We start from the raw sequence: 10,661 nt of genomic DNA on the forward strand, positions 1-10,661 counted from the left end.
TCTCGGACGAGTTTTTCTTTGAATGTAATGAAATACAATTTGATATAACTCAATAGAATAGTCTCTCATAATAAGCATGAACCATTCTGGCCCCTGGAAGTACGATGTGGCATGAGATTGGACTTTGAAACTACAGATAGTCATATGCGATACATGGGAAATCAGACTTGTACATACAAGAGGACTAAATCGATCATCAAATTCTTGGAAATATAGGAAGTAGATGGAGTTACATTTACGAACATGAGACATTCAGTTGTAACTTGTTCTGGAACTCTCCCGAACTTGTGCTGCAAAATGCAAGTTCCAAAGCACATCATCAACTGACGGTCTATCAGATGGCTCTTTGGAAAGACATCTAATACATATCTCCATCATTATCTTTAGAGATTCATCTGAGCAATCCTTGTTAATTGCTGGATCAACAATATTCCTTCGAGCTACATCGTCAACTGTCATGCTTACTTTTAACTGCGCATCAATCAAAAGTAAATTGATATCATACATCACAAATCCAGGAATAGTGGTGGTGTCATGGAGACACCAGAGGTACAAGTACTAACCAGATCTTTTGAGACGATGACTTCATTTTTAACCACTGGCCTTCCAAAAATGATTTCAACTAAGATTACTCCCAAGTCATAGATGTCCTCCTTATCCTCATGTCTATCCCTGCATTTGTCGAAAAGATCATGAGTGGATTTAATTTTTCAACAAATGACTAACAACAAATACTAATTTTAATCTAGTAACAAATTCTACAATCCTGATTTGAGCTTGAAAGGAGTCGACCACAGACCTTGTCCCAAAATTTTGTTTTGTTCCAGAAAAAACTGCAGCACCCACCTGAAAGGCTTACAAAAGAGCATGAACATGATATACTTTTGCTTGGAAGAAAAAAAATAAAATCAGGGATCTCTTTATTATCTAGTCATTACCGATCCCTCAGTGAGTAGTGGCAGGTTATAGCTACAGAGTTTTACGAGCAGATCATGGTCCAATAGGACATCTGTTATCTTCAGATTGTTTGGAAATACACCCGGGACAATCCCCGTGTGCAGGAATTGAATACCCCTTGCAACTCCAATAGCAGCTCCTATTCTTTATGGCCATTTCAGCTTGTTCTCTGGAATTCCTACCAAAAGTGCTAAGATCATGAGAATGTGATTGCAAAAATATCATCCTTTATTACACAGAACTATGGACAATCATTTTACCAGAGATGTAGTCTCTAAGAGTCCCATTTGGAACAAACTCAAATATATTAAATATTCTGCTGGTGCTGGAATCATCCTGGCAGCAATCAAAGCAGTGTCCCAGAGCACTGATCAAATGGTTATGTCTGAGTTTTGAAATCAACTCAATATGGTGGGTGAAGTTACGTTGGCTGATCTTTTTCCTGACTTTTGAACTTCTAATAGCAACAAGACTTCCATCATTGAGCTTTCCTTTATACATCTGATACCATAATAATAACAGACGGCTAAATTAGGGAATAATGAAAAAAGGAAGTGTTTTGGTTCTATTTCTGCACTAGCTAAGTAGCAGAAGTTCAAGCATTCCGAATTGCATACCTGACAGTTTGAATCTTCACTAAGTAAGTTCGAGGCATCAAAGTTATTTGTTGCCTCCTTGAGCTCCTCCAGAGAAAAGGTTCGATAATTGGGAAGGCTAGCTCCAAGCTTCATTGTTTGTGATATGTACCCTAACAAAGTAAAAATAAAAAATAAGCAGGATGTTAGACTTGCCGTCTTCACAGGGAAGATTTAAAGACCAGAAAAATCTCCTAAACTCACATGCCTAGCAAGAGAATTAAGATATGAAAAATTTAAAACCATATAACCAACCCTCTTTTAGCATTAAAACGGAAGAGAATTTCTCTCTGTCTAACCCAACAATTGAAAGAAGAAGAAAGTAAGAGCTTACTTGCATCTGAAAGAAGTTTCACTGTGTTCACTGATGACAAATTCTTCACGAGTATCCTTGTTTGGGGTTTTTTCACATCATCCTTACTATATGCTCTCTTGACAAACAACAAAACCAAGCCAACAATTGCAATTCCTCCAACTACTCCTCCCATAGTACTTGGTGCAAGAACTTCCTTATCGTGTCTCTGATGCTTAACATCATCACGAGGCAAGATTTTCACAGCCAGTGCTTCATTGTGACAGAAGTTAAAAGGATGCTGTTCTTGTTCTTTGTTTGACAAGCAGTTTCTAGCATACAGGACAGTTCTGCTCTCTGAACTCAAGTTTAGGCAAGTAGGTAACTCTCCAGTCAAAAGATTTGAGGATAAATCTACATAGGCTAGTTCAGCATGGCAAGACATATTTTCGAAGAGCATCCCTGTAAATTTGTTATGGGAAATATCAAGATAATTCATTGGAGGGCTTGACAACAAAGATGGCAAAAATGGTCCTACAAATCCATTAAAGGAGAGGTCCAGCTTCTGAAGCTGGTGGTAGGTGACTAAGTCAGCAGGTATGCCAGAATGAAAGCTATTATTTCTTAGCACAAGAGTCACCACCTTGTTGTGCAAACCTGGAAAATCAGGTCCAAAGTGATTGTCTTCCAATTCAAGAACTTGGAGGTTGGTCAAGTTATGAAGATCAGGCACTTGTCCAGATAAGTGATTCTTTGAGAGAGAGAGAATTCTTAGATTTTCCAATCTCGTCAGAGAATTTGGTAGATACCCACTAAGGGAATTGTTCTTCAAGCTCAACACAGCCAAAACTGGAAGGAAACCTACCCAACCAGGAACTTCACCACTGAAATTGTTATGGTCCAGAATCAGGGTCTGAAGGCTCCTCAAAGATGCAAGAGATGCCGGAATGGAGCCAGTGAAATAGTTTGAACTTGCATTTAATATCTCAAGTGAAGATAACTGACCAATACTTTCGGGCAGTGGCCCCGAGAAGCCAAGAGAAACCAAAGACAGAACCTTCAAGCTAGATAGACTAGCAACAGTGGCAAAGAAATAGTCTGTGGAGAAATGTGGAGGAACCCCACTATTTCCTACAATGTGAAGCTGCGTTATATTATCTTCATAGCACGCGAGAGTCAGAGATGGAGTTGGTTCAATGTTGCAGAAATCTGTGTTGTCAAAGCTGGTCGAGAAAGATGGGTAGTTAAGAAGCTGCTGGATTCTCAGAAGGGACTGAGACTGGAAGGGCTGCAGCTGGCTTGACCGATGAAAAGAAAGGATAAGAAACAAGAGATGGAGATAGCATGGATAGTGAACTGGTTTTGCCATCAAAACTATCGAATGCAATAGTATTTAGTTGGGATATGAATTATGCAAGGATTTAAAGAGGCTTTTCCCTCACGTCAGCTTTTTTACCAAAGAAGGGTGCGATGAACCAATATCGGGTCCTCGCTATCGATGCACTTCTTGCAACTTCTTTCTTCACAAAAAGTGTACTGAGCTACCCCAGCAGATCAAGCGGTGCCCTCACCCTCTCACGACCCTACCTGATAAGGTCAGGAATGCATTGCTGGTAGAAAGGATGAGATGACCTGTGGACACCTGAGATAGACTGGCTGACCTAACTTAAAATCGAACTATGAACTTTTTAACTATAATAACTTAAATATACGAGCTATAGAAGTTTAATTAATACAAACTTAATTTTATTGGATTCTTGACTTAAAATCTTATAAACACTCTAAATCTTAGCCAAAAACAATATCATCTAAGAAAGATATGAAAATACTAGTAAGAAATTAGTTTTTTATTTGCAATATTTAGATTTATTTTTTTTCCCTTTAAAAATTAAGTAATCATCTTTCATAGTTAAAGATTAAGTTTTTTAACAATCTTATCACTTGTGAGGCAATGATTGCACTTGCTTCTTCTAAATTATACTCCAATTAATTTCCTTACTGGTGGAAATTGGACAGGGTTCTTGCTTTTTTTCTAAGTCCCAAGGAAACCATGAGAGATTATTAAGCCCTTTAACCACCACATAAGCAGAGTTATATGCCTGCATTAAACACATAAACCATGCCCTGAAAGCTTTGCATTAAAGTTATGAACCAAAGCAAAGCAGATTCTGCACTGCTGAGCTACAGTACAGCTAAAAAAACAAAGTGCACGAATAAATAGAAAGTGGTAAGTCACGTCTGTATCAGTGTACCAGAAATTGGCACGTCATACCACACAAGCATCCAGTAGCGTCTCGATATTCTGGCATGTTTACAAAGGATGTGCCTTTTTTTCTCATCAACGACTAGTATTGGTCACGTGATTTTCAGTCCAAGTGGAGTGCTGTGAACTGTTTGGCCACCCGGATAATAGAAATTGTTTTTCTTTTCTTTTCTTCTCAACATTGGTTAGGGTATTAGTTGGATCTTGCTTCCCAAGAGCCAAGAAGCCATGATGAATTCAAGAAAAATTTGTATATTTAAGACCAAAAGGATAATAACTCTTTTACTGCCTGTCACTGTTTTATCCACCATCATTCCCATCTTTGATCATGTAGGGATATTATTGCATAGAGTGTTTAGGTAGACAAGACTAGTTGCCACCACCACTCACGTCTTTAGTAATGCATTTAATAGTTTAATTGGTTAAGTTATGATTTTATTTTTAAAAAAAATTCAGTTTAAGTTATATAAATTTCAGAATTAATGAAAATTTATATTATTATTAATTTTTAAAATGGTAAGATTAATTAAGATACATATAAATTAATCTAAATATTTATTTGTTTAAAAAAATAATGAATTGCATTAACTTGAAGAAATTGAATGGATAGTTGATGAGATGTTTTTATTTTTTTGAGTTTAAATCTTGATAAGGTATTATTAATTTTTTTTAGATGCACCAATCCATACAGAGAGCACGTCCAAATTGCATGAAAAGTTTTAATTTTAGAATATTTAATGTTAATTGAAAAAAGCAATTTACTGGTAGATGGCGCATGACCTGGTCGGTACAAGAAGACAAGGGAATGTGAGTTCACAGTGCTTCACGGGAAAATCAAGTTGACGCAGACGGCTACAGACAAAAGCATCCAAAACAACAATGTTTCACTTCTACCCTTATAATATAAGATTTATCAACGCTACTCCCAGATCTTTTAAACTTTCATTCTTTCCCTTTGCTGCAAAAAACTAACAAGAAGCAGGCTATTTGGTTTTGATGATTAAGGGTGACGTTGGAAGCTCAATCAAAACTATAGGGGTAATATTGAGAAATATTAAACTATATGGTTGAAATGGAACATTGAAGGATCTATAGGGGCCCAAATGTAGTTTACCAAAAACCAAACAAAAGGTAAACTGAAACGTCCCCATGTCCTTTCACGTCGATGGACTTGTCCAAAATTACACGTTGGGAAATGAAGAAGCTTGGATTAGATGGCCATCCTTAATAATGCAAACCAGACAAGCACAGTGCCTTCTCTGTTGTCAGCAAAAGATTTGTGGCATCGACAGAGTTATCAGGGAAAGTCTGTCACGGATGGGATTAGTGAACTTGGAGGGAGCATCATTCCAATGATTGAGCCTCAAATTTATGTGTTTGAAGTATCAAATTTAAGAGAGGTTAGTTGTAATTATTTTTTAAAATATTTTTATTTTAAAATATATTAAAATAATATTTTTTATTTTTTATAAATTATTTTTGATATCAATATATTACAATAATTTAAAAAAAATAAAAAAATAAATTTTAAGAGAAATAAATTTTTTATAAATTTTTACAAATAAATTCTTAAAATATAAAAACAAAGAAAACTAAGTAAACATCAGCATAATCTCATATTGAAATCAGACTGATGAGTTCATGTAACATGTCCATTCGTGAGTCTGGTCCCGTAGAGTCTGTAGAGCCATACAAAAATGAACAATTTTTTACAAGAATTTCACCAAAAAAATCACAGGATTTGAATTAAATCAAATTCTGCCACTGCACTTTCAATCTTCAAGCAAGTATCTGTTTCTTCGTGCGCCGAAAGCAAATCTCTGCTAACAAGGAAAAGTGCAAGCAGAAGCGTTGATCAGAACCAATAACAATCCCCATGTGATATGAGTTAGTGCATCTTCAAGAGTTCTCCAACAGAACACAAAATGAAAGTGTTTCACTTAACTGAGAATATCTGCGAGTATGCTTTCACCCCGGTGAGGAAACGGATGTAGGTAGGCTTTGTTGATCCATTGGCAGGGATAGATCTGATGTTTGGAACAAGGTACTCTGCAACCTATGAAAACCCAAAAAATCTTAATCAGTGGATCTAAGAAGTGACTCACATTAGATGATGCACAAAAAGTGCCCCCTTTTCTTATGATGCAAGCACCTCCCTGGTAAACAAAACTACACACCATCTTAGCATGCGCAACTATTTCAATCAAGATTAACTGATATGATTTACTTAACAATAGTAATCACTAACAGTTAATGGTCATATGGTTCTGTAAACCATGAAATACCAGCACATTGAATGACAGCCTAGTAAACAAAATCTTACCACTTCAGCTGGTTCTGCCAAAACATTAATGAAAAACTTGGCCTGCAATGGATGAAATTTGATCATTTCAATTACAACCCACAGAAGACAGACTCCAAAAGAAGATGATCTTTTATTCTGACCTGCTTTGTGGTAGCTCCAGACATGAGAAGATCAGTTGTGACCATTCCAGGCTGCAAGCCGATACCAAGAAAAAAAAAATCTAATAAAAAACTATTGATAATGATGGCATCATCAATGATATCAATCAATGATGATAACACAACAGCTGTTAAGAGGAAAGGCTCATAAATTTATTCTTTCGTTTTTTTTTTTTTAAATTGTTATTTGACATAACAAAGTGCATGAATAGTGAACTCAAGAGGAAAGAGCTAAAAATAATTCAAGCATACCGACAGATTATGCACTACAACATTTTGAACATCTTGCATCCGCAACTCAGCCTGTTCCATTAAAAAAAAAAACATGTTTATAGCAACTCTCACATAGATACCTAATCCTAACACATTTCACTAACGTAGACAGTTGTCTAAATGACCTTTATATTTAGTTGCATGCTACTTAAATAACACAATGAGAATGATGGAATAAATGATGATTTTTCTGACTACTCGATTCTTAAAATATCAGTGGTTTGACATCTGGTAAAGTATCAACAACAAATAGTAGAAATGGGAGTTGACATCATATGATTCTACAAACAACCCCCAAGGGCTGGTTTAAAAAGACTAGGAGAAATGCAAGAATATTTGATGCTATACAATGAGAAAGAAAACACTCTTCTGATATATTCTTAGTGATTGAATAACACTCAACACTTGTGCACCTGTAGGGATTTTGTTAAATGCACTACACTGCGCTTAGTTGCCCCATATGCAGCAAATCTGAGAGAAAAGGAAAGGAGAAACATGCAATGAGAAGTCAATTGGCAAAATCACATCTTGAACTGGGTGCACACAAAGTAGTCACTTTTGTCAATGGAAACTGACAGAAATCATAAATGACTTGAGCAAATCTAATTAAAGCTCAAGAAAACTGAAACGTAGTACCTTGGGGTTGGTCTTCCATCCGAGCCAGCTCCATCAATGTTGAATATGTGACCCCCTCGAGGTTGGTTCAACATCATTTTTATTGCCTTGACAATTATTATGTGTAAGAAATAAGCCTGAAAATGCCAGACAATGACAAAGAAAACACTTTTACCTCTCGACAACAAATCATCAAACCAAGGGTGTTTGTAGTGACAACTTCTCTGCACAAAAGTAAACAGAACAAACAACTTGAAGCATTGCAAAATTGCAGGGAAGAAGAACAATAGGAAAAGAAGGGATAAAAAGGAAAGAAAAGAAATTAATGAAAACTTTAAACACTCACATAAGATCTTCATCTGAAGCTTCTGCAAGGGGCTTATAGCTATAAGCATTGGATCCTGCATTATTAATCTGCATCATTAACATGAGGTAAGAGAGTAACAGCAGAGCCAAGCATTTTTATGGGAAAAAGAAATGGAATCATCTAAGAATAAAGCAACATCATATACTGATGGAGTGTACCTAAGAGGGTAGGTTGCTGAACAAATTTAGTATCAGTTCTGCTAGCTGAATGAGAAGCGTAAAACATGAAATTTCTCATGAATTATTACTAAAACAGACCATGAAGCTATGAAATAGCTAGCACGGAAATTACACAAAATGTTTATCTCTAACAAATTCCCAACAGTGATATGCATATTTTACCAACAAGAACAACCTTTCCGTACAGCATCGCAAAAAGAAACATCCTTTAACCAACTTTACAGAAGAGCAACCATCCAATAAGAAAAGGTTTATCGATTCCTAAAGGGAATTTTGTTTAACTATGACAATTAGAAAGCATAAGGCAGTCGGGAGTATTTCAAACAATACCCATATGTCGATGTATTTGAGACTTTCTTGTGCAAATGCAACCAAATCCTTCACATCCTTCCCTTCTCTAACATCACACTTTGTACCCTGCAAATGAGGAACTGACTCATAGCCAGAAGCGTGAAGTACAGACAACTGATAATGGAAAACTATCATGAGGGAAAATAAGGACACAAAATAAATTGGAGAAAAGAGTTGTGAAGGAGGTACCCACACACGTTGCTCTCCAAATTCTTCTCTCAAGCTCTGAACAGCGGACTCCACCCGTTCAGCTGTCAAAGATTGCTGTCAACAACAGTAAATACAAGCAACTGGGTATATAAACTGCAAGCTTCGTATTCTTTCAAGATATCAACTCAAAATGTCAAGTTCCACCATTTCAAGACTTTGGATCAAGAGGGTTCTTTGGCATAAAAGACCGTGAATCAAATAAACTGAACATCAAAAGTCCCCGTTAAAAACTTCTCCAGGGGTATTTACTCAGATTCAACCAAACTGATTATGAGAGAACCACAGTTAGGGTTTGTCAAAAGCAACTGACTTATATGCTTGAGACATTTCAACATATCTACCAAAGAAGATCCTTACCTGACCTTGAGCAAATTATCACATTGTCACCTGCCTTTAGAAACTCCTTAGCCAAAGCATACCCTATTCCTGGATTAAAAGCATCAACAAGCTCTATTCACATAAAGAACCAGCCAACTTAATAACTGAGACATTAAAGATATCATCTTTAGAAACTCTTGAGCCATTGCACACTGTAAAAAACAATTCATGCGAAAACTGATAAAAATTTCAATGATTCTCATTTCACACACGGAACAAAGCCATTCTTGGACTGAAGAATGCAATTTCTCGCAAAGAAAACAAAGAAAATGACCCCAACAAAGTAGCACTCAAAGCCAAACTAAAATAAACTCAGTAGTAGCAATGTACCTACTTGACCACCTTCCTTCTATTTCTCGTTGACCAAAAATCAAACCATCCGGTACAGACACAACACCCTTAACTCTTGAACTAATTGGGGCCTTAATTCGCAGCAAACCCACAAAAAAGAAACCCAGAAATCATATTCCATAAATCCATCAAAGGGCATAGACTTAACCAGCAAAAGCAAACCAGAAACCACAGCAATACACACAGCAAAGCAAACACCACAAACTGATCAGACAGTAATTAGAGAACCAGGAAAAGAAAGAACCTTTTGTTGAACCAGTGATTAAGACATTGAAAGGAGGCAACATGGGCTCTCTACTCAGTGCAGAAGAAGAGGAAGTTTGTGCCTTCACAACTACTGGATAATTCAAATATGCAATGCCCGTATTGTTGGTGTAATTGCTGTTTCTTGCGTTAGTGCTTTTTGTTGGGGCTTGGCGGGAAAAAACGGTCAAGAAAAGGTGTGAAGGAGAAAGAAGTGGAGGGAACTGAGATGAAAAAGAAGAGGCCTTGAGAAGAAGAGAAGAAGAAGAAGGGAAGGGAAGAGAAGCACAAGGAACAGCCATTGGTGGAAGTACTTCGCAAGAGGAAGGTTTTAACCCTTTTATAGTGGATAATAAATAATTGTGTTTGGACAGAGTGAGGACAAAACTAAGAAGCTATAAATAAATAAATAAAATAAAAACAACATCTTCTTTTTTTTATAAAAAAAGTCAATGGTCTTTTTACCATGCAGAGCGGACCAAGCAAAGTTTTTTACCGTATCATTTTTTCATATTAGTGTTGTTGCAGTGAAAATTATTTTTAAAAAAATTATTTTTTACTTCACCTGATCTAAAAAATATATATATATAAATTATTTAAATTAAAAAATTATTTTTTTATAGTTTTTTTAAAACTTTTGAAAAAAGAATCTCTGATCACGAAACATGATGTACATGTACCATGTTTTATAACCATGTAAAAAACTACTAAAAAAAAGAAATAACTTCATATCCACGCCAATGTTTATACATAATTTCTTTGCATATATTTTTATATCAAAATGGTTGTAGTAGTATCTTTGATAATAGACTATATTCTGCGAAATTGGCATTTAAAAAGAAAAAAATACTTCTAATTAATTTGTTCCTTTTCTATTTAGTTCAATAATAATAATAAAGGAAAGTTCACTAATAAATGTGTGGTGGGCTGTTGAAAATGCTTCCACGTGGAGATATTGATAAGTAGGGCCTTTCTTGCAACTCCACACCGTAACGCGCATGAAAATCCAAGAACTGAACAAAAATAGGGCTTTACTCGTTGAACAAAAACCTAGCTTGATCGTCGGCTTAATCAAGTTACGAGG

The 10,661-nt window shown here is 36.0% G+C and overlaps 1 protein-coding gene and 1 pseudogene across 2 annotated transcripts; both read right to left on the reverse strand.

Annotated features, from left to right (window-relative positions):
• Positions 1–38: 38 nt before the first annotated feature.
• LOC105131597 (probable inactive leucine-rich repeat receptor-like protein kinase At3g03770) lies at positions 39–3,341 on the reverse strand (annotated as a pseudogene).
• Positions 3,342–5,740: 2,399 nt separating this feature from the next.
• On the reverse strand, positions 5,741–9,936 carry NOL (NYC1-like protein). 2 transcript variants are annotated; one of them, XM_011034638.1, is made up of 13 exons: positions 9,579–9,936; positions 8,963–9,031; positions 8,585–8,646; positions 8,375–8,461; positions 7,845–7,912; positions 7,674–7,722; positions 7,520–7,605; positions 7,297–7,354; positions 6,863–6,913; positions 6,593–6,643; positions 6,471–6,512; positions 6,093–6,203; positions 5,741–5,967 (listed from the first exon to the last, which is right to left on the reverse strand). In XM_011034638.1, exons 1-13 carry the CDS (start codon positions 9,877–9,879, stop codon positions 5,920–5,922), a joined length of 1,083 nt encoding a protein of 360 aa, XP_011032940.1. In that variant the 5' UTR covers positions 9,880–9,936; the 3' UTR covers positions 5,741–5,919. The 2 variants fall into 2 exon arrangements, with proteins under 2 accessions (XP_011032940.1, XP_011032939.1); XM_011034637.1 differs by having other exon boundaries at positions 5,741–5,970.
• Between the last annotated feature and the right edge of the window lie 725 nt (positions 9,937–10,661).

The sequence above is a fragment of the Populus euphratica genome, unplaced genomic scaffold, assembly GCF_000495115.2.
Source record: "Populus euphratica unplaced genomic scaffold, PopEup_1.0 scaffold24.1, whole genome shotgun sequence".
In the NCBI taxonomy this organism is placed as follows: domain Eukaryota; kingdom Viridiplantae; phylum Streptophyta; class Magnoliopsida; order Malpighiales; family Salicaceae; genus Populus; species Populus euphratica.

Bases quoted from the DNA above. Each gene is read 5' to 3' on its own strand.
- NOL (XM_011034637.1), bottom strand. From the start codon at position 9,879: ATGGCTGTTCCTTGTGCTTCTCTTCCCTTCCCTTCTTCTTCTTCTCTT. The intron at 8,647-8,962 runs GTAAGGATCTTC...AATCTTTGACAG, and splicing joins GATAATTTGCTCAAGGTCAG to CTGAACGGGTGGAGTCCGCT. The intron at 7,355-7,519 runs GTACTACGTTTC...CTTTTCTCTCAG, and splicing joins GATGGAAGACCAACCCCAAG to ATTTGCTGCATATGGGGCAA.